A 24816-nucleotide genomic window follows, 5' to 3' on the forward strand; every position below is an offset into this window, starting at 1 on the left:
TTTTGATGTGAGAATTTACCTGATGCTTCTCCAACTTTAAAATCACTGTCATCTGAGCTGTCATAATCTAAAGCTTCTAGCAAGGAAGCTGCCAAAGGCTTCACTTGTCGTCTCTTGGAATTGCGGTCCACTGTGGAGGACAAGAATGTTGTTAGTTCTTGAGATACTGGAAAATCCACAATAGTAAGTAAATTCATTTTCTTTGGGATAGCTTATAAAGCTTGTCTAATTACAATGAGACCTGTCTCTAATGGTGCTTATGTTGAAATGTTAAGATCATCATCAGGGATTCACTTGGGAAAAGGAAAAGAACCAGTGTTTGTGACGTTCTTGTTGACCTGTTCTCACCCATTTCTTTCTGTTATATGGTTAAATAGAAATGTGAACAATACTACCAATATGTTTCATTCAAAACAGCAGCAAACATAATTGCATTTTATTTTCCGCACTGAGAAATTTCATTGACAGATTAAGTTCTGTTAAGATACACCAGATCTGTACTTTAGCTGTTGATTTCCACTTCCCACGAAATTGCAGAAGGGTTATCACTTTAAGATCTTGAACTCCTCCCCTTCTGCAGTGGAGAACAACTCCCTCTTAAGTTGGTACCAAAGCAATCGAACTCTGAAACAGAAGAAAAGAGAAGGAGAGGCAAAGGGAGTTTCCCAGCTATAAACATATTCTGCTCTGAAACTTAGAAAACAGAATAATGATCAACAAACTGAACAAGCAAACTGAACAATAAATCATGCACCTGAGTAGCTAGAAGCCAATCTGCTAAGTGCAACTAGTAGGGGCTAGAGAACCCTCCAAATGGAAAGAGAAAAGGAAGTCCCCTGTTCCTGTAACAATGTCTATGCTTAATCTTAGGAACTATAGAAGAGGTCCCGAGACAGGTACTCGCAAAGTCCGAGGCAGAAATCAGGCAAATCAAAAGTCCACACAGGGCGGGCAGTACAGACTCCTGTGTATCTTAACAGAACCCAGATTTATCAAGATAAGAATCAAATGTGTCATTCTGTTACATATATACAGGAGTCCAAACTTTAGATGATTGAGGAATAGTGGCTCGTGACTAGTAGGGGGCGATGTCTATGGGACGGTAATGGAATGGACGTCAGGACATGATAGTGCAGTATTTTGTGGAGTTTTTCTACAAAATGCCTGCTTTTCGTATGATTCTGGGTAACTCTCGTTAGATACAAGCATATGTGTTAGTTAAGGCCACACCCAATAGAAGCGTACGAAAAGTTGGTGAATAAAAATCTGAATATGGATGTAGCCAAGGTCAGAAAAACATACTACAGATTAATATTAAGGAAAAGCATAATAATAGTCTTTTTATGTACAGTGGTACCTTGGATAACGAGCATAATCCGTTCCAGGAGCATGCTCATAATCCAAAATGCTCGTATATCAAAGCAAGTTTCCCCATAGGAAGTAAGGGAAACTTGCTTTGATATGTTCCCACTCCCCACCTTCCCCCCCCCTGAGGCCAGCAGCGCTGCTCTCCCCCCCCACGAGAACCAGCATTGCTCCCCCCGAAGGCTCCCCCACGAACCGGCACCCTCCCCCCCGCGATCCGGCACCCCCCGCCGCCATCGGGGACCCCCCCCCCGCTGCCACCTGAGATCCCCCAACCCACCCGAACCCTCTTCTTACTTCCAGTGTAGCCTCCGCATCGGCATCGGCACCAGCATGTCCTGTGCGTTGGTGCCGGTGCCCGAAAATCTGCTTCCTGTGCCAGGCCTTGAGCACGCACACAAGCTCAAGGCCCGGCACAGGAAGCAGATTTCCGGGCACCGGCACCAACGCACAGGACATGCTGGTGCCGGTGCCGATGTGGAGGCTACACTGGAAGTAAGAAGAGGGTTCGGGTGGGTTGGGGACCTCAGGTTGCAGCGGGGGGGGATGCCCGATAGCGGCGGGGATACCCGATGGCGGCGGGGGCTGCCGGATCGCGGGGGGGAAGGTGCCGGTTCACGGGGGGGGGGCGCTCATACAGCGAGGCTAGCTTGGTTTACGAGGCACCAAGTTTGCGAATGTTTTGCTCGTCTTGCAAAACACTCGCAAACCGGTGCACTCGTAAACCGAGGTACCACTGTACTTTGCTATTAAGCTAGATCATAGAGCCTAGTCTTTGTTCAGGTTTTTCCCGCTTTTAGTCTCGTGGTTCTAATTGATACCAGATGGACTTGAGCTGGGTATACTGGGCATAATAGAGAAAGTTTTCTTGCATTAAATATGAATGAAATACATGGTATGTGAATCTATGAATGGGGCCCCAAGCGAGTGCTGGATGGATGAGATATGTGAAAGAATGTACTTAATTTCCAATCTTGTATATATTTTAAACTTAAAGGAACACTAAGGAAAAATTCTGAGGTAACATCTGGGAATAATTAGTCAGAAACTGCTGTTCCAGTCTCCAGCATAGGAAGGCTTCTGAATCTGTATGCCAATGAAATTTGAAGCTGTCAACTCAGACAGAAAGGGGGAAACAGCCCCTCCTTTTTCTCTGAAGCTGACAGGATAGGGCCTTGAAGTTTTCAGCACTTTTTAAGGTAGGTTTTCTCGATACAAATAAGCAGTTTCAGATAACATTTCTTTGGCTATGTTATAAAATGTTTATGTATATTCAGAAATGAATGTAAACAAAAAATTATGATTTCTGGAACTTTTATTCCATGTTAAAAAGAAGGTCTTTGTCTAAATTTAAGTACAGCCTCTGTTAGTGGATTGGCTGACAGCCAATGATGTCAAACTGGACTGAAGGTATATATTGGGAAGCAATGCATTATCGAGCTGAGATCGTTATCAGAAGGCCAGCATTTTAGCAACTATAACGACCTCCCGCTAACGCAACTAGCCTTTTGAGTTCCATGATGGAAAAATAAAAGCAATAAATAATTATTTTGGTAAACCTTGCGTTATGCGTCATTTCCATGTTTTTGTTATTTTGCACACCTTGAGTGAAAGCTAGCAGCTTAATTGGCAACTGCAGCTTTATGAGTGCGCTGGTGTCTCATTATCCATGCTCAATGTATCAAAGCAGTTCCAGACAGCTAGAGAGGGAAAGATGAGCCTGCCTGCAGAACCGAGGACCCAAAAGTGGTATCCTCTTGATCCGCCACATCTACTCTATAGAACTTTGTAAAAGTGTGGCAAGTAGCCCAAGTAGCTGCCATACAGATTTCCTCTGGCAAGATAGCCTAGGACTCCACCAAGGAATCCACTACACCTTTTGTCAAATGTGCTGCAACCAAGAAAGGGGACTGTTTCCCACAGGCAATGTAGGAAGATGAAATCTCCATGCCGCTCTATCTGGCAATAGAAGCTTTGGAAGCTGGTTTGTCATGGCTCGAGTGACTGGTCAGCAGAAAAAGATGATCAGAAAGTCTGAAGACATTAGTTCACACCAAGTAGATAAGCAGGGCTTTGTGTACATCCAGATTGTGCAAATGTTTGTCCTGTTTGGTGGAACTCGTAGGATGAAAGACGGGCAAACAAAGCTCCTGATTGACATGGAAGGCAGAAACTACTGTCAGAAGAAAGGAAGGAACTGTGCGCAGAGAAACACAAAAACACAGAAAAAGGCTCCTGCAATTCTGAGATCCATCTCACAAAGACTATGGCAACCAAAAACACTGTTTAACCATAAGGTTTAACAAGGAAGCTTCTGTAAGCGGCTCACATGGAGCATGGGTCAGGTCCTTCATGACCACATCGAGGTCCCAAAACAGAAACAGTCTGCACACAGGGGTCTCAATTTGAGAGCCCCCCCATCAAAATCCAAGGGATATCTGGATGAGATGCCAGAGACTGTAGGCCACACAGAGCCCGAAAGCAGGAGAGTCTGGCTATCTGCACTTTGAGAGACAAGGCCTTTTTCTAGACCAGCTTGCAGGAAAGAATCACTGGAACAGGAGCCCTCTCTGGCTCTACCTGCTCTTTGGCACACCATAACTGGAAGGTCTTCCAGGTCTTAGCATAAGTCGCAACCGTCGTAACCACAATCTCCGAATAACCCTTCCGAATCAAGGCCGCAAGCTCAGGAGTCATGCAGTAAGGCCAAAGCATCCCAATTTCTCCATTGAAACTGGGCCTTGACTGAGGAGCCCCAGATGAACCGGCAGATTCAGGAATCTACCTCTCTGCAGACACACCAGATCCGCATACCAATGTCTGTGTGGCTGGACCGGCCATCAGGATCACCAGCACCTGATGGTTTGCTATCCTGCGGATGATCTGACTCACCATGGCAATACATAGAGGAACTGGTCTGTAGGCCAGGGCTGAACTAGGATATCTAGCCCTGCACTTCCCTGCTTGGCTCTTCGACCGTAGAAGCAAACTGCTTTTGCATTCTTGGCTGTGGCCATGAGATCCATGTCCGGTTTGCTCCAAGTCTGAACAATGAGGGAAAACGCCCTCTGAGACAGACCACTCCCCTGGATCCAGAGTCTTTCTGCTGAGAAAGTCAGCCTGGACCCTAAACTTTCTCTACCACTGCACATGGGCAACAGAGAGAACCTGCAAGTGAAGTTCCATCCACTTAATAACAGTGTGCCTCCAAGTGAAGGGAAGCACATCTGGTGCCTCCTTGTCTATTCACATAAACCACCATGGTGGCATTATCTGAAAACATCCCAACAGCCTTCTGTCAGGAAAGATTGCAATTCTAGCAAGGTCAACCGAATGGCTATTAAGTAAGCTTTCCATAAGAGGCTGACAAAATCAGTGAAGCTTTGCTTTGGGGGACCTGAGACTCCTTGCACAACCCAAGATCAGGGAAGAGGAGAATCATCTGCCACCACGCGCTTGCGTTTCACCCCATTGCTGCTCGGCTCATCTGAGAAGGATCTCTTCCCCCTTAGACCAGATTTAAGGGGATTTCAGGGATTCCAAGGCTTTGGAGGTATGAATGGGGGATGAGCCCAAAGCTCTCACCCCTTCCTCTCACATCCTGTGGCACGTGGAACATAGCTGCTCATCAATCAGCAACTCTGCACACAAAAAAAAAACAGGATTTGGGACTAGAATGGTCTGGGGCATCTATAAGAGGTGAGCTCTAGTAAAATGAAATGGTTTTAAGGCAGAAAAAATTATATTTAAAAATGATTGCTAAAATCCAAGATGGCCATTATCAAGAAAATCGCACCAAAAATGGGCCATTGGAGCTAGATTAAAAAATTTAAAAAAACAATTTTAGGATTTTGGAGGAGGGGAACTAAATCCTAACCCCAGAAATCTCTAAAAATGAAATTTCTGCTCCCCCCCCTCAATTTTTCTCATAGGAAATAATGGAGTACTCACTGTCACTTCTGGTGCCTGTTTGCTTGAATCAGCATATCTGCAGGGAAAGGATTTCTGCCTCAGAAATTGTGAGACCTCATCCATCAAAGGAAGCCTTCTGGCTGCTGGTCGGATGGATCACGACCATGGACTCCCATCCCCGAGATTCCTCACATAGCGACAGGGGAGAAACTACATAGCCAACTCTGATACCCAGAGGGTTGGTACACATGGGATCCACAGCCTGTACTCAAGCCCAATTAAATCGGGGGGCAAGCAGATCCCAGGGGAACGGACCCCAAACTTCTGAAGGGCACACAGCTGGTTGGCTCCACAGGTACTCAATGAGATTGACCTGGAAGCAGAAGGTCACCCACGTGGGATTGTGTCCTTTCCTTAGCAAAGTCCAAGAAGGGGACCTCCGAGCACTGAAGCCATGCAGAAATTCAAAACACAGAAAAATACCCAAAAATAACAAACAGTAGAGCAAATCAGAACACACCTTCTGATTTCACTTGCAGAAGAAAAAATTGAAGGGGGAGCTGTTCTCCACTGCATAAGGGGAAGAGTTCAAGATCTTAAAGAGAAACCCTTCTGCAGTTTTGCAGGAAGTGGGCATCAACAGATAAAGTGTATATGGAACTAATCTTTAGCTATCTTATAAGCCACCATTCTACCTGCTTTTGATGTCCCAGCTAAGACAGTCATTTAAATTTTTGCTACTAAATCTATATCTAGTATATAATTCTTACTAAATCTAGCATATATTGTGCAAAAATTGGTGCATTCAATTTTGTGCTACTCTAGAAAGCCAACTTTATATAGCGATCAGACTCTAACAAAAGGTTAGAAAGAGAATATTACTCTATCAGGGCAACTCTATAACACTTCACCTGATAGGAGCCTATTCTACACAAGAACAGAGGAACCTATTTTCCTTTAATAAATACTAGCCTCAACATTTATATATGCGCTTAATCTTTAGTGTAAGCAGTTATATCAGCTGTAAAGTTGTTGTTAAGTGTTAGTGCCTAAGTGAAAATTATAGCATTCTTTGAGTTACCTGTATATACCATAATTGAATATAAACCCATCCAAATATAAACAGAGGTAACCTTTTTTCCCAAAAAAGGGGGGAAAAAAGGTTGACCAAAAATAAACCAAACTCATGGCAGTCTCGCAAGGTTACTGTGGAGTGCAGGGAAAGCTTAATGGTTAGAGCTGCGGCTTCAGCATCCTGAGGTTGTGACAAATTTGTCCTTTGGCCTCTCTTTGCCCTTTAAGTTCACACAACTTTGGAACAAACTCCCACTTTTCCTGAGACGCTTCGGCTCCCTTTATTCCTTTTGCAAGGCTTTGAAAACTATTTTGTTTGCCAAACACTTTGGTAATTAACCCTTTTAAGATCCAATTAATATGTTTCTTTCAGCTTAATCTAACTATTGGAAACCGAGTCGAGCACTCTTAGATTGAAGTCTTGGTATATAAAACTAAGTATTAGATTAGATTGTAGGATCTAGCTCCATCCCCATCCTGTCCTCACAAGTTCTGTCCCTGTCCCATCCCTGCAAGCTCTGTTCTCATTAGTGCTGCCCGATTCGTCGATTCAAATCGATTCACTTAGATGAATCGATTCAAATTGATTTGTTTTTTTATAAATCGGACCCAAAGATTCGTTAACCAACCCTTCTCCCTGTGTCTTCAGGTCTCCTAAAGCAGGAGCGGCAGCGCTGCCTCTTGCTAGCCGTCCACTACCACTGCCTCTCCTGCTTTGGGGGTGAGGGGGAAGAATCAGTCGGGAAGTGCTGCATAGGCAAATGTAGCAATCCCCAGCTTCCCCCTGGCCTCCCGGTCTTACCTTCAGCTAATTAGGGCAGCCTGAAGAGGATTGCCAGTGCTATAGTGATCTTAACAGACTGACATCGTCCTCCGCAGCACATTCCCTCTACTGCGATCCCGCCCCTTACATCAGAGGAGGGATGGGACCACGGCAGAGGGAACGTGCTGCGGAGGCCGATGGCAGCCTGTTAGGATCACTACACCACCAGCGATCCTCTTCAGGCTGCCCTAATTAGCAGAAGATGAGACGGGAGGCCAGGGGGAAGCCGGAGGATGCTACAAAGAAGGAGGGAACATGCAGGCCTTGGGAGGGGTCCCTTGTGTAGAAGTACATGGAGGGCCCTGGTGTAGAAGTACATAGACGGACATATGGAGGGAGGGAGGGAAGGGGGGTCAAAGAGATATGCTTATGCCGGACTGAGGGGGAGGAGAAATAATGGGTCTAAAAACAGAGGAGAGGGAGAGAGATGGACAATGGGATTTAGGGAGGGAATGAACAGAAAGGGAGATAAGTTGGACTCAAGGGATGGTGGGGGGGATAGAGATACTGGATAGGAGGGTAGTTGGGAAGAGAAAGTGAGAGATGGTGGACCCTGGGAAGGTGGGGAAGGTGGGAGAGATGCTGGATGAAAGGGTAGTTGAGAAAAGGAGAGATGGTGGATCTGGGGTCCATCGCTGCAGGGATGGAGACAAAAAAAAAGGAAAGATGCCAGACCTCCGGGGGAAGGAACGGAAGGGGAGATGGAAGATGGACGGTTAGCACAGAGAAAGAAAACAACAAATGGGCAGAAAATCCTGGCAAGCAAGTTATCAGAAGATGTTTGTCCCAAAGCCTGGGATCAACATGATTTGAATAATGATCAGACAACAAAAGGTAGAAAAAATAATTTTATTTTCTGTTTTGTGATTACAATATGTCATATTTGAAATGTGTATCCTGCCAGAGCTGGTAGCCCGAACGTGAGCTAGGATTTAGCAAAGAGATGAAAAGTATTTTTTGTTTATTTTGTTTACACCACAGCGCCAGTGTGGGTTGGAGAGCGCACGGGGGGGGGGGGGGAATAAACCCACTAGGATGTTTGGAAAAAAAAACAACACCATCCAATTGGGCAGGAAAATCGAACTGAAAAATCAATTTAATAGGCTGAATTGAACCAAAAAATTTTTCCTGAATTGGGAAACACTAGTCCTCATCTGCACAAGCCTCAAACACTTATGACGTTAAAGATTTTGAGGCTTGTGCAGATGAGGACAGACCTTGCAGGGATAGGGTAGAGACAGAGCTAGACCTCAAACGGATGGGACGGTGATATAGATAGATCCCATGTCATTCTCTAGTTGTGAGTTCAATCCCACAATGCTCCTTATGACTTTGAGTAAATCACTTAACCCTCTATTGCCCTAGGTACCACAGTTAGATTGTGAGCCTGCCAGGACAGATAGAGAGAATACTCAAGAGTACCTGATCACTATTCAATGTATTACAAACCACTTTGGGTGAATCTCTCTATGAAAAGGCAATTAATAAATCCAAATATCCAAATAAATAAATAAACTTGCATTAGCCACCGGAATAGATAGTGAAAATGCTTAAAGTACCTGTATGTAAACCACTTTAACTACAAAAAAGTGGTATACAAGTTCCAATCCCTTTCCTTATTTTGTTCCATCTACCACCCTTTCTGTAAGTATTTTCTTAGATTACCTTTGAGTCTATACCCCCTTCAACATCATCTTATGCCCTCTTGATCCAGAGCTTCCTTTCAGTTGCAAAAGACCTGCCTCCTGTGCATTTATGCCACAGAGATATTTAAATGTCTCAATCATAAGAACATAAGAATTGCCGCTGCTGGGTCAGACCAGTGGTCCATCATGCCCTTAGGTCAAAGAGCAGTGCCCTGAATCTAGCCTTACCTGCGTACGTTCTGGTTCAGCAGGAACTTGTCTAACTTTGTCTTGAATCCCTGAAGGGTGTTTTCCCCTATAACAGCCTCCAGAAGAGCGTTCCAGTTTTCTACCACTCTCTAGGTAAAGAAGAACTTCCTTACTTTTGTATGGAATCTATCCCCTTTTAACTTTAGAGTGCCCTCTCATTCTCTCTACCTTGGAGAGGGTGAACAACCTGTCTTTATCTACTAAGTCTATTCCCTTCATTATCTTGAATGTTTCGATCATGTCCCCTCTCAGTCTCCTCTTTTCAAGGGAGAAGAGGCCCAGTTTCTCTAATCTCTCACTGTATGGCAACTCCTCCAGTCCCTTAACCATTTTAGTCGCTCTTCTCTGGACCCTCTCGAGTAGTACCATGTCCTTCTTCAGGTACGGCGACCAGTGCTGGATGCAGCATTCCAGGTGGGGGCATACCATGGCCCAGTACAGCGGCATGATAACCTTCTCCAACCGGTTCGTATTCCCCTTCTTAATCATTCCTAGCATTCTGTTTGCCCTTTTTGTAGCCGCCACACATTGTGCAGACGGCTTCATTGACTTGTCGACCAGTACTCCCAAGTCTCTTTCTTGGGGGGGCTCTCCAAGTACTGCACCGGACATCCTGTATTCGTGTGTAAAATTTTTCTTACCGACATGCATCACTTTACACTTATCCATGTTAAACCTAATTTGCCATTTGTGGCCCATTTCTCGAGCGTGTTTATGTCACATTGCTGGTCTTTGCAATCCTTCTGCATCCTCACTACTCTGAATAACTTTGTATCGTCTGCAAATTTAATCACCTCGTTCGTCGTACCAATTTTCAGGTCATTTATAAATATGTTGAAGAGCACGAGTCCAAGCACTGAACCCTGCGGTACTCCCTGCCCCTCCTCTCACCTTTCTTCCAAAGTGTACATACTGAGGTTTGTAAGAGTCTCTATATGCTTTATGATGAAGACCACTGACAATTTTAGTACATGCCCTCTGGACCGACTATATATTTCTGAAGATGTGGTCTCCAGAACAGCACATAGTATTCCAAATGTGGTCTCACCAAAGATTTATACAGAGGCACTATCACTTCCTTTTTCCTAACTTGCTTAGTGTAAGATTTATATGCACCTCAGAGAGGTCAAAGTATTATTAAACAAGTGATTGAATAAGAACTTACAGAATAGTCTTAAAATACAATGTTAGGCAGTCAAAAGTTATTTTCCCACTTCCTGGACTTGTACTGCAACTGCTTCTCCCCAAGCTTTCCTACTTCTCATTTATCAGGAAAAATTTATTTCGTCTATTGACCCCCTGATACAGCCTAAGGGTCGAACATGGCCATGTCAAACGTGTTTGTGTGTCTTAACAACCTGAGAACAGCTTCCTGACTCCGAGATTTATTTTGTGTGTTTATTAGTTTTAATTAAACATGGCTTTAATTCCAGTTTGTATTGGACACAGTAGATATGGGTCTTTATCCCCTAGAATTAATGTAGTTAGACCTCGTCAAAATTTAGTTACGATCATACCATTTAGTACTTTCAATTAAACATGCTGTAGATTAATGCATGTTCGATGAGGAATAATATTGAGATCTTATTTGATTTACTTTTTTCACAACAGATAGGCTTACTTTGTACTACTGAGCCTTGGCTGATTCTGATACAGTCCTATTAAACCAGGGGTCTCAAAGTCCCTCCTTGAGGGCCGCAATCCAGTCGGGTTTTCAGGATTTCACCAATGACTATGCATAAGATCTATGTGCATGCACTGCTTTCAATGCATATTTATTGGGGAAATCCTGAAAACCCGACTGGATTGCGGCCCTCAAGGAGGGACTTTGAGATCCCTGTATTAAACCAACTGTGTCTTAAGGATTATCACCATACACACCTGCCCTTATACTTAATATGATTAGGATCTTCTTCTCCTCTCCTCCTCTCCTCCTCCCTCGTTATCCTCACTTCCCTTTCAAGTCGCCTAGAGCCTGGTTAGGTGTGCGTGACACACAAATATTAGATTAGATTATGTTTATTTCTCTAAACATAGGATAGGGAGAAGAGATGGTGGTTTATTGATTTTAGTAAAGGTTACTTTTTCTTTTATTCAGAGAGACTTTTTTTTATCAGAACATGGGAAATTTCTTTGTCTTCTTCAAATTTCAAAATTCTTTTATGTTATTGTGCTCGTGTATTCTGATTATACACATACTTTTTCATTTGTTGGAAAAGTGATAAGTTGAATCTTGTTGAAGTAATGTTCATCCAATTTCTTCGTTGATGTTTTTTACAAAGGTTTTGGAGAAAGCCAAATTGAGTCAATTATAAGATTTTCTTACTGTAAATAATGTTAGATCCTATTCAGTATGGCTTTCGACCCACATACACCTAAAATTTGGAATCAAACATAGAAACCTCAGAGTGGATTTTGATCAGGGTGAGGAATACCCAATAGTCATGCTGGATTAAAAACAGTTGCTTTCGATACAATCCATCATGACATAAGGAGCATGAGTACAGCATGTCAGGTGCAACTCTGAGTAAGAGTGAACGAGAAAAAGACCTGGGGGTACTGATAAATAGGACCCTGAAACCATCAGCACAATGTGTGACGGCGGCAAAGAAAGCAAATAAAATGTTGGGCATGATAAAGAAGGCAATCATGAGTAGATCGGAGTGTGTCATAATGCCGCTTTATAGAGCAATGGTCAGACCACACTTGGAATACTGTGTCCAACACTGGTCTCCCTATCTAAAGAAGGATATAAAACTGCTCGAGAGGGTGCAGAGGTGAGCAACGAAGCTGGTAAAAGGTATGGAGAACTTGAACTATGAAGAACGGCTTAGAAAACTGAGACTGTTCTCCCTTGAGCAGAGGAGACTGCGAGGTGATATGATTGAGACTTTTAAAATAATAAAAGGAATCGACAAGATAGAGCAGGACAAAAAGTTATTTACAATGTCAAATGTGACTAGGACAAGAGGTCATGGACTGAAGCCGAGGGGGGACAAGCCCAGGACAAATGCCAGGAAGTTCTGCTTCACACAGTGAGTGGTGGACTCCTGGAACGCTCTCCTGGTGGAGATTGCTGCGGAACCCACCGTTCTAGGATTTAAGGGCAAGTTAGATGCATATCTCCTCGGAAGGCGCATAGAGGGTTACGGGTGACTAAGTTTTTCGCCAGGTTACACCTGGCTGGGCCTCCGCATGAGCAGATCAGCGGACTTGATGGACCCAGGGTCCGATCCGGTGATGGCAGTTACATAGTAACATAGTAGATGACGGCAGATAAAGACCCGAATGGTCCATCCAGTCTGCCCAACCTGATTCAATTAAATTTTTTTTTTTTTTTTTGTAATTTTTCTTCTTAGCTATTTCTGGGCAAGAATCCAAAGCTTTACCCGGTACTGTGCTTGGGTTCCAACTGCCAAAATCTCTGTTAAGACTTACTCCAGCCCATCTACACCCTCCCAGCCATTGAAGCACTCCCCTGACCATCCTCCACCAAACAGCCATACACAGACACAGACCGTACAAGTCTGCCCAGTAACTGGCCTAGTTCAATATTTAATATTATTTTCTGATTCTAAATCGTCTGTGTTCATCCCACGCTTCTTTGAACTCAGTCACAGTTTTACTCTCCACCACCTCTCTCGGGAGCGCATTCCAGGCATCCACTACCCTCTCCGTAAAGTAGAATTTCCTAACATTGCCCCTGAATCTACCACCCCTCAACCTCAAATTATGTCCTCTGGTTTTACCATTTTCCTTTCTCTGGAAAAGATTTTGTTCTACATTAATACCCTTCAAGTATTTGAACGTCTGAATCATATCTCCCCTGTCTCTCCTTTCCTCTAGGTTATAAATATTCAGGACTTCCAGTCTCTCCTCATACGTCTTCTGGCACAAGCCTCCTATCATTTTTGTCGCCCTCCTCTGGACCGCCTCAAGTCTTCTTACGTCTTTCGCCAGATACGGTCTCCAAAACTGAACACAATACTCCAAGTGGGGCCTCACCAATGACCTGTACAGGGGCATCAACACCTTCTTCCTTCTACTGACTACGCCTCTCTTTATACAGCCCAGCATCCTTCTGGCAGCCGCCACTGCCTTGTCATACTGTTTTTTCGCCTTTAGATCTTCGGATACTATCACCCCAAAGTCCCTCTCCCCGTCCGTGCATATCAGCTTCTCTCCTCCCAGCATATACGGTTCCTTCCTATTATTAATCCCCAAATGCATTACTCTGCATTTTTTTGCATTGAATTTTAGTTGCCAGTCATTAGACCATTCCTCTAACTTTTGCAGATCCTTTTTCATATTTTCCACTCCCTCTTCGGTGTCTACTCTGTTACAAATCTTGGTATCATCTGCAAAAAGGCACACTTTTCCTTCTAACCCTTCAGCAATGTCACTCACATACATATTGAACAGGATTGGCCCCAGCACCAAACCCTGAGGGACTCCACTAGTCACCTTTCCTTCCTTCGAGCGACTTCCATTAAACACCACCCTCTGGCGTCTGTCTGACAGCCAGTTTATGACCCAGTTCACCACTTTGGGTCCTAACTTAAGCCCTTCAAGTTTGTTCAACAGCCTCCTATGAGGAATTGTATCAAAGGCTTTGCTGAAATCCAAGTAAATTACATCTAGCATATGTCCTCGATCCAGCTCTCTGGTCACCCAATCAAAAAATTAAATCAGGTTCGTTTGGCACGATTTACCTTTTGTAAAGCCATGTTGCCTCGGATCCTGTAACCCATTAGATTCAAGGAAGTACACTATCCTTTCTTTCAGCAACACTTCCATTATTTTTCCAACAACTGAAGTGAGGCTCACCGGCCTGTAGTTTCCTGCTTCATCCCTGTGACCACTTTTATGAATACGGACCACATCCGCTCTCCTCCAATCCCCAGGAATCACAACCGTCTCCAGAGATTTGTTGAACAAGTCTTTAATAGGACTCGCCAGAACCTCTCTGAGCTCCCTTAGTATCCTGGGATGGATCCCGTCTGGTCCCATCGCTTTGTCCACCTTCAGTTTTTCAACTTGCTCATAAACACCCTCCTCCGTGAACGGCGCAGAATCTACTCCATTTTCTCGTGTAACTTTGCCAGACAATCTCGGTCCTTCTCCAGGATTTTCTTCTGTGAACACAGAACAGAAGTATTTGTTTAGCACATTTGCTTTCTCCTCATCACTCTCCACATATTTGTTCCCAGCATCTTTTAGCCTAGCAATTCCATTTTTTATCTTCCTCCTTTCACTAATATATCTGAAAAAATTTTATCTCCCTTTTTTACATTTTTAGCCATTTGTTCTTCCGCCTGTGCCTTCGCTAAATGTATCTCTCTCTTGGCTTCTTTCAGTTTCACCCTGTAGTCCTTTCTGCTCTCCTCTTCTTGGGTTTTTTTTATATTTCATGAACGCCAACTCTTTCGCCTTTATTTTCTCAGCCACTAGGTTGGAGAACCATATCGGCTTCCCTTTTCTCTTGTTTTTATTGATTTTCTTCACATAAAGGTCCATAGCCATTTTTATCGCTCCTTTCAGCTTAGACCACTGTCTTTCCACTTCTCTTATGTCCTCCCATCCTAACAAAACTTTCTTCAGGTACTTTCCCATTGCATTAAAGTCCGTACATTTGAAATCTAGGACTTTAAGTATCGTGCGGCCTCTCTCCACTTTAGCCGTTATATCAAACCAAATCGTTTGATGATCGCTACTACCCAGGTGAGCACCCACTCGAACATTAGAGATACTCTCTCCATTTGTGAGGACCAGATCCAATATCGCTTTTTCCCTTGTGGGTTCCGTCACCATTTGTCTGAGCAGAGCCTCTTGAAAGGCATCCACAATCTCCCTACTTCTTTCCGATTCCGCAGACAGAACATTCCAGTCTGCATCTGGCAGGTTGAAATCTCCCAACAGCAGAACCTCCTCTTTCCTTCCAAACTTTTGGATATCCACTATCAGATCCTTATCAATTTGCTGCGATTGAGTCGGAGGTCTGTAGACTACACCCACGTAGATAGAAGTTCTATCTTCTCTTTTCAAAGCAATCCATATCGCTTCTTCCTCTCCCCAGGTCCCTGGCATTTCGGTCGCTTGGATATTGATCTTTACATAGAGAGCTACTCCTCCACCTTTATGACCATCTCTGTCCTTCCTAAAAAGATTATATCCCAGTATGTTTGCATCCCATCCATGTGATTCACTGAACCATGTCTCTGTGATAGCAACAATATCTAGATCTGCCTCTAATATCAGGGCTTGCAGATCATGAACTTTGTTGCTTAGACTGCGAGCATTTGTGGTCATCGCTTTCCAGCTATTTTTCAGCGATAATCTCCTTTTTCGTATGGATTTTTGTGTCGTTTCACTTTCCGTTGCAATACTAAAAAATGAGTTGCTGATATTGCTTATGTTGCAGCCTTTACTACTATCACATCTTTTCTTTTGCCGGGGGTGGTCTCTATAATTGTGCTTCGTACATACACCACCCCCACCTTCTAGTTTAAATGCCTAGAAAAATATTGTCTAAATTTCTCTGCAAGGTTTCTTTTTCCTGCTGTAGTAATATGTAGCCCATCAGTGCAATATAGCTTCTTGTCCTTCCATGTATTTCCCCCATCCTCCTATGTACCTGAAGCCTTCTTGATGACACCAGGCTCTGAGCCATCTATTAAAGTCCTCTGTGTTTTTCACTCTTTGCTCTCCCTTTCCATATGCAGGCAGTATTTCAGAAAAAGCTAAAGTCTTTACAAAAGGTTTCACGCCCTCACCAAGCTCATAAAAAGCTTTCTGTGCTGCAAGTGTGGAGTTGTTGGCCAGGTCATTTGTTCCCAGATGGATAACAACATCAGTGTTAAAATCCTTAGTTTCTTCCTTAATTATAGTCAGTATTTGCCTGGAACTCCTGGTAGCTGAGGATCCTGGAAGACATTTCACTATTTTGGTCTCCTCGCCCTGTGTTCCAAGGTTAATGCCTCTGATGATGGAATCCCCCAACAGTAATAGTTTTCTGTTTTTGGCTTTTTTATTTGTACTTAGGGTGCGCTTGTTCTCTTGAGTTACCTTCATTGGTTCCAGTCCCACCTCCCTTCTGTTTTCCTGAGTATCGCAGTGCACTAGTGGAGCGAAGGAATTCTGTAGAGGTAATATTAGTGAAGGTGGATGTTTCTGTGTTACATGTCGCAGTCTTCCTGAGCCTACTGTGACCCATTTATTCCTGGGCTGTTTTATTCTTTGAGGTAGAGGTGGTAAGTTGGTATGATTTTGTGGAGTGATGGAAGCTGCTTTAATTGTATTCAATTCCTGTTTAAGTTTGCAGAGCTCCTCCTTAATACTGGCAAGTTGAAGACAGATGGGGCAAGCCTTAAGCCTCCAAATAGTATGTCTTGGAATTAAAGCACCACAGTGATTGCATAGAATAAAGGTCATCTTGATTGGTTGTGAAGTCCTGATTATATGGGTCTCTATATATGAATAGTGGTCCCTGGGGTTGGTGGGACTATAAGTCTTACCCTTATTCCTATGAAGGGAAAGGGAAAGAGGAAATAAGATTTAACAGAGGAAAGAGAAGGGTTTATTTTTTTGTGCTTTTTTTTTTTTTTTTTTTAGTAAGAAACAGGGAGGAGAAGAGAAATTAAGCAGATATAATGCTGAAAACCAGTGAAAAGAGCAGAATATGAAATGCTGAGTAACTTAGCTTTTAGAAGTTCACAGGGCAGCCTTGTTCACAGCAATGTCCCAAAGATAATGCAATTAACCTTAGAAGTAAACCAGAGCCCCTCCCTTCTCCACCTAATCAGCAGAAAACAATGGCTGAATACTAGTAAGACAGAAATATAGGCTCTATACCACCTAAAACACAGTATTTTAAACAAAAATGCAGGTTCTATCAGTGCTACCCTAAAACACAGGATTTATAACAGGATTTTCTCTACTTTAGTCACCCTGAGCCACAGGCACCAGGATTTAATTCGAGTTAACAAAGTCTTACCCTTTTTCCTATGAAGAGGAAGAGGAAATAAGATTTAACAGAGGAAAGAGAAGGGTTTATTTTTTTTGTGTTTTTTTATATTTTTTTTAGTAAGAAACAGGGAGAAGAGAAATTAAGCAGATATAATGCTGAAAACCAGTGAAAAGAGCAGAATATGAAATGCTGAGTAACTTAGCTTTTAGAAGTTCACAGGGCAGCCTTGTTCACAGCAATGTTCACAGTTCTTATGTTCTACGAAACCGCGCTAGCATTTTTTAGCACAGAGAGCCGCGCTGAATGGCCCACGCTGCTCCCGATGCTCATAGGAACTCAATGAGCGTTGGGAGCAACGCAGCTCCCTGCGCTAGAAACCAATAGTTTTGCAGAAGAGGGTTTTTTTTCGAAAGACTCAAAAATTTGGGAATCCAAAATTTAGTCTTTCAGATTGGTTTAAATCTGTTTTGACTAACTTAGTAGGTTCATGATGGCATAAATTTTTCAGACTGTTTTTTGTTCAAGCGGATGTTCCACAGGGGTCAACACTGTCTGCTGTACTTTTCAATAAATAAATGGCTCATTTTGCCATATATTAGCTTGTTTGGGTGTGCAAACATGTATATATGCAGACAATACACAATTTTATTTTCCCCTGAATCATTTTTTATTCTTAAGTATAAATCTAAACATGATTAAGAGTTGGATGAAAACTAATAGGCTTAAGCTGAATTTAAGTAAAACACAAGTGCTTTTTCTATCTAATAAACAGAATCCTATGATTATTCTGTCATTAGTGATTAATCTTTATCATTTAAGCCTTATGTTGTTAAAATTATTCAGAGTGTTTTCTTTAAGCTGAAATTAATTAGACTAAAGGCTCTTTTATCATCTCAGAATTTCCGAACAGTATTACAAGCACCAATATTACCAGTTTTTGATTACTACAATGTCTGACTGTTGGGTCTTCCAAATAATGCGATAACTGCCTTGCAGAAGGTTCAGAATACAACTGCAAAAGTGCTTACTGGTCTCCCTTGTTACTGTCACATTATTCCTGTACTAAAAGAATTGCATTGGCTTCCAATATATTCTCAGATACAGATTAAGGTTCTTCTGTTAATTTTCAAGACACTGAATGAGGAGGTGCTATTAGGTTTTGCATCTGCTTTGAAAATTTATTGGCCTACTCCTGCTTTAAGGTATTTCGATACCAAACCTTTGACAGATTCATTTCAAGATCTACATATCTACAATGGTTCAGGTTGAAAGTGCCTGCCTCGGAATGCTTTACCATATGAATTGAGAAGTGTCAGTTCTATTTTGCTGTTTAGAAAACTGTAAAAATCATTGTGTTAAGATGCAAGGATATATTGAGGGTGATTATAAGGATATGTGATGTTTTCTGTTTTTGTCTTTGTATGTCATAGTGACATAGTAAATGATAGCAGACAAATGATAACCATGAACTGAATAAAGAAGGAATAGAAAACTTGATTAACTTAACATAAAGACCTGTGTGGTCCATCCAGTCTGCCCAACAGTAACATTAATTCTCAAAGCAACAAACCAGTAATTATTCATTTTACTTACCAAGATTCAGTATAAGATGGTTTTATCTCCACTCCCACCTCCTGAGATAGGTAAGACCTGTACTCAGATTCTACTCTATTCTTATTTATTTATATTTCGCACTATTCTCATAATAGAATCTAGGCGGAAAACAATTAAAAAAAAAGTGTCCAAACAAAATTATTCATTTATCATTAAAAATAAAAAGGATAACAATTTTCTAAAGATATAAGAAGAAAAAACTTTTCTAAGTGCAGTTGGAAGATCATTCCAAAGCTTTGCTCCTATAAACTCAAAAGATTTGTTCAAAGATTTCAAACGACCATATGAACTTATAGAATAGCCAAGCCTCAATGACTGTTTATACCAGGAAGTAAATCTATTAACACCTCCCCCTCAAAATTCACAGGAGTTAGGGGCAAAGCCAGCCCATGAATAACTATAGAGCAGACTCTGACCCACTCCTGGCTCCCTCCCACCTCCTGGACCCCTCCACAACTTACTTTTCAAAGCCTGGTGATCTAGCAGTGAAGCAGGGCAGGGGCGATTTTTGTACGCTCCTGCCATTAGAGCCACAAATAAAAATGGCTGCCGCGAGTTCCCATTGTAAACCACTTTGGATTTTTTTCTCCACAAGTGCATCACTCTGCACTTCTTCAAATTTTAATTGCCAGCTTCTGCTTATGTTGGAGTCCTACAGATGACTCCTGTGAGTACAGAGGTTCTATCGTCTCTCTTCAAGCTGATCCTTAATACTTCCTGCATTCCCCAGAACCCCTGTATTTCAGCTGCTTTAATATTATTTTTTCTTATATAGGGCCACTCCTCTACTCCTTCTTCCCTCTCTATCCTTTCTAAAAAGATTTGGCTGGTATGGTTACATCCCACTCATGGGAATCATTGAACCATGTCTCTATGATAGCAACAACATATCTACTTCTTCTAATATCTGGCCTTGCAGATCCTGAAATTTATTAGCTAAACTACGAGCATTTGTGCTCATCGCTTTACAGCAACATTTTACTGGTATCTTCTCCCCTTCCCCTTTGTTGATAAGATGTTAGAATTAGCTTTCCCACTGCTATTGCATTTTTGCATTTTCTGGGGGTGACTTTTTGATTCTACCCATTTCCCTTAGTCACCCCTACATTCTACACTCTTTGCATTTCTCCTTAGAGAGATGTAAGCCATCCTTACAATACAGACTTTTGTTTTTCCAAATATTGCCCCATCCTATGTATCTAAAAGATTCTTGTTGACAACAGAATTTGAGCCACTTATTGAACTTTTCATATTATAAAGCCTCTTCTCTCCCTTACCATAGGTACTTCAAAAAAGGCTACATTCTGTACTAGTGCTGCCCGATTTCCACCAATTCGAATCAGGTGAATCGATTCAAATCGATTCAGTTTTTTTTTAAATCGGCCTTGCCAATTCCATTACCAACCCTCCTCCACTGTAGTTCTAGTCACGTTTCCATTTTTGCCTCAACCACAAACTTCACACAAGGCAAGCAAACCAACGAAGCTGTATAGACACCCACCCCCCTCATCTCTGCATGCTCACGCAGGAGAGAACGCTGCACTTCACCTGTATGTTGGTACAAGCCCCAAGCCACACACACACACATAAGGCGTGAAACCCAAGCCACTCTCCCCCCCACCCAAGCTATTTTAAACCTTGCAGCTCAGCCAGCTCTTGACAAGTAAATACTGGGCAGGCGCAAGAGAGAGCACTGCAGCATGGTGGTCTTACTCCTGCCCCTCCATATGGCCGCAGCCACCTCGCACTTTCCTGACAGACAGACCGGAGCACTCCTGGCCCAGAAGAGGGGGAACACCAGCATCAGCACCATCTCTCTAACCATGCTCCTGTTGCCCAACTGTGCCAACCCCTGCCTCCGGGCTCCTAAGGGGTTGGGGAGTTGCTGTCGCCGCCACCGTCTCCCTCTCCCATCAGTCCTTTGCGGGCACGATGGTGCCGGGGCTTTTTTCCACTGCCACCGCCGCAACTTCCTTCGGCCTCTCTACCCCACCTGGCCCTGCCGTCTCCGGCTCTACTACCCACCAGACCGTTGTTGTCGGTGGTGCTGGAAGGCTGCTTGGTGGAGCTGAGTTTCGGGGCACTGGCCCTAGGTAACTCGTCCCGGCTTAAAAGCTCATGTTCTTTCTGGGTTGGATCTTCGGTGAGTACCTGGCTGGGCCACTGATGTTGAAGTGAGGAAATAAGTTGCCCCTGCAGATTGCAAAAAGTTGATCTATGTTTCATAGTTCATTACCAGGGATGAACAGTGGCTCTCCCAGGTCTAACTAGTTAATAGTTTTTGATGGACTTCTCCAATCCTCTTTTGAATCCTCTTCAACTCCAGCAACAGATTCCTCAGTTCAGTTATGTGCTGCATGAAAAAACACAACTTTCTACTAGCTTCCATCAGCTAGTCATTAGATTCATGATATGTCTTTTTGTTTTTGTGTTTGATATGATAAACATCCTTTATTCACTATTATAGTTTTCCACCCACTCGATGGTGGGGGTTATTGATCCTCCTGGATACAATACTGTTCCTAGTCGGAGAGGGCTCGCTGTAGCCTCCTGTCTGTTTTGCTGTAAATGGAGAGTTCCAGGCCTTCATGGGGGGGAGGCTGGTGTAGAAGTGCATGGGGGAAGGAGGGTTTCCAAAGAGACATGCATACACCGAACTTGGGGGGAAGGGAGGGAAGAAATAATGGATCTAAAAACAGAGGAGAGGGAGAGAGATGGTGGACAATGGGATAGAGGGAGAGAAGGAACAGAAAGGGAGAGAAGTTGGACACATAGGATGGTGTGGAGAGGGGATAGAGATACTGGATAGAGGGGTAGTTGGGAAGAAAAAGGGGGAGATAGTGGACCCTGGGATGGTGGGAAAGGAGGGAGAGAGGCAGGATGAAAGGGTAGTTGAGAAAAGGGGGGGGATGGTGGGGTCCATCGCTGCAGCTGTGGGAATGGAGACAAAAAAGGAAAGATGGCAGACCTCTGGGGGACAGAAGGGGAGGAAAGAGATGGAAGATGGATAGTTAGCACTGAGAAAGAAGAAAATGACAAATGGGCAGGAGACCCTGGCAAGCGAATTATGAGAAGATAAACAGAAACCAGAGCATGGAACCAACATGATTCAAATAATGACCAAACAACAAAAGGTAGAAAACATAATTTTATTTTCTGTTTTGCGAGTACAATATGTCAGATTTGAAATGTGCATCCTGCCAGAACGGGTGTTATACCATGAACGTGAACTAGGATTTAACAGAGAGGAAAAGTCTTTTTTGTTAACACCACAGCGCCAGTTTGGGTAGGAGAGGTCAAAGGGGGTGAAGAGGCTATAAAATAAACACACCAGGATGTTTGAAAAAATAAAAAAAACCCACAAAAAAAATCAAATTGAAAAATTGATTGAATAGGCTGAATCGAATTGAAATTTTTTTCCTGAATCGGGCAGCACTAGTCTGTACTAAAGACTTTAGACCTTCCCCCAGCTTCTGGAAAGCTTTCTGTGCTTCAAGCACATCATCACTAGAATTTTGGCTAGATCATTTGTCATCATTTTATGTATGTTTTAACACTGTATACCATCTAGAATTGTAGGATAGTGTGGTTAATACATTTAAAAAAAAAAATGTACTGCAGGAAGGCTTTATTCTGATTTACAATAAATAAAAAAAAATCTTGCACTATGCAAGTCAGGTTAGCAAGTAAAGCTGCTACTGAGAAGGAGTGCCATGGCAGTAGGTTTTTATCTTCAGTTTTTCTAATTTATGTGCTGTTATCTTATTTTTTTAATTCAGGTTTTGCCAAACAAAGATTTGAAAGAGTTACATAAGAACATAAGAATTGCCACTGCTGAGTCAGACCAGTGGTCCATCATGCCCAGCAGTCCGCTCACGCAGCGGCCCTCTGGTCTAAGACCAGCACCCTAACTGAGACTAGCCCTACCAGCGCACGTTCTTGTTCAACAGAAACTTGTCTAACTTTGTCTTGAATCCTTGGAGGGTGTTTTCCCCTATAACAGCCTCTAGATATACATTTCCCAACAATCTACAGTACACAAAAACCCTAAATGTGCTAAGCATTTCTCTGAAGACTTCAAATGAAAGAATATGATTAGCTTATCCACCCAAAGTTAATGGTAATATTCAACTAGCAGACTTGAACAGTTAACATCTGAACAGTACAATACAGGTACAAGATCTTTTATCTGAAATCCTTGGGACCGGGAATATTTTGGTTTTTGCCATTTTTCGGATTTTGGAATGATAATGTTAAGTTAGAAAAAGAAAGACCATAAAACCATAAAATGGGAGCTTTTGGGTTTTCAGAATTTCAGACAAAGGATCTTGTACCTGTACTAATTATTTTCTTTTATCTCTTGTAGCGAAAGATTAGACCTTTGAATTGAAATGGCTTAGATTTGATCAGATTTTACATACATAAATAATACTCATATCCCTTCATAAATAGTTTATTAGGTATTTATATACCGCCTATCAAGGTTATCTAAGCGGTTTTACAATCAGGTAAAGCACATTACTGAAATAAAACAAATTGCCTACTAATAATTATATACAGGTACATTTAAGAAGAATACTACTTTCTAGTAAATTAAATAACCAAAATATGTAAATATCGATCAGCTTAGAGACCCTTTTATTAAAGGGCATTAAGTACTTAACACATAATTAACACCAAGAAACAGATTACCCTACGAGTAAAATAGGGTTTGCAGTAATTTACTTGTTTTCATATATTAAACCACATATCACTGAATTTTTCAAAATATTTCTGTCAGGGGGCATGGCACGGCAAAATGCAGGCATGGAAGCATTAGCTTGCTAGCATTTTACATTTACTGTGCACTAACTGGCTAATACAGAGATAACATGGGGCCCACTTAGAGCTTCCTAAACAGAAGACGCTAACCCCCATATTCTACATACAACGACCAAAATTCTATAAGTGAATTTGGCCACATGTCCAAGTTGCGCATACAACTTGAGCAACATGCCATTAACTAGCAATAACTGGGTACTAACAAACAATTATTAGTGTTACTTGGCAACAATTAGGATCTGCATGCTGAGGAATAGTGGCTTGTGGCCAGTGGGGGGTGATGTCTATGGGACAGTAATGGAACGGACATCAGGACATTATAGTGCAGTATTTTGTGGAGTTTTTCTACAAAAATGCCTGCTTCTCGTATGATTCTGGGTAACTCTAGTTAGATACAAGCATATGTGTTAGTTAAGGTCACGCCCAATAGAAGCGTACAAAAAATTGGTGAATAAAAATCTGAATATGGATGTAGCCAAGGCCAGAAAAACACACTACAGATTAATATTAAGGAAAAGCATAATATTCTTTTTATGTACTTTGCTATTAAGCTAGATCATAGAGGAAATCAGGATATACATGAACTCCATCTCTGTTTTTCTATGTCTTCTGCTTGGCTTTACTCCATTTTGTGTTCAGCCTATATCCCTAGTCTTTGTTCAGGTTTTTCCCGCTTTTAGTCTCGTGGTTCTAATTGATACCAGATGTGCCTTAGGCTGGTTAGGAAGAGCATATTAGATTACGTATCCCAAACTGAGATATAACATGCATTAAATATGAATGACATATAATGAGTGAAGCTATGAATGTTTGGGGCCCCCAAATGTGTGATATGTGGTGGTAAAAGAAGGGGTACTTAAAGTGAAATGTTTTATATAAGGAACACTAAGGAAAAATCCTAAGGTAACATCTGGAAATAATTAGAGTCAGAAACTGCTATACCAGTTTCCAGCATAGGAAGGGGGCATTGGTAGCCCACACTTAGGACTGACAGTTGTTCAAAGCAGGAGGAGGGAGTACCCCTCCTCCAGAATAAGGCTGAGAACATTTCAGCAGACTTCAGACATTTCAGATACATAGACAAACTGTCTGAAATAAGTTTTAAGAAGGACAAAAAGAATATTGAATATGTTATAAAATGTTTATGTATATTCAGAAATGAATGTAAACAAAAAATTATGATTTCTGGAACTTTTATTCCATGTTAAAAAGAAGGTCTTTGTCTAAATTTAAGTACAGCCTCTGTTAGTGGATTGGCTGACAGCCAATGATGTCAAACTGGACTGAAGGTATATATTGGGAAGCAATGCATTATCGAGCTGAGATTGTTATCAGAAGGCCAGCAT

At 42.3% G+C, this 24816-nt stretch overlaps 1 protein-coding gene across 1 annotated transcript in view; it reads right to left on the reverse strand.

Moving 5' to 3' along the window:
* PHF14 (PHD finger protein 14) overlaps nucleotides 1–24816 on the reverse strand; it is a 677625-nt gene that overhangs the window by 648245 nt on the left and 4564 nt on the right. The window contains 1 exon segment of the mRNA XM_033931008.1: nucleotides 20–130. Coding sequence (XP_033786899.1) covers nucleotides 20–130 — 111 coding nt within the window.

This window comes from Geotrypetes seraphini, chromosome 2 (genome assembly GCF_902459505.1).
Source record: "Geotrypetes seraphini chromosome 2, aGeoSer1.1, whole genome shotgun sequence".
NCBI lineage: Eukaryota > Metazoa > Chordata > Amphibia > Gymnophiona > Dermophiidae > Geotrypetes > Geotrypetes seraphini.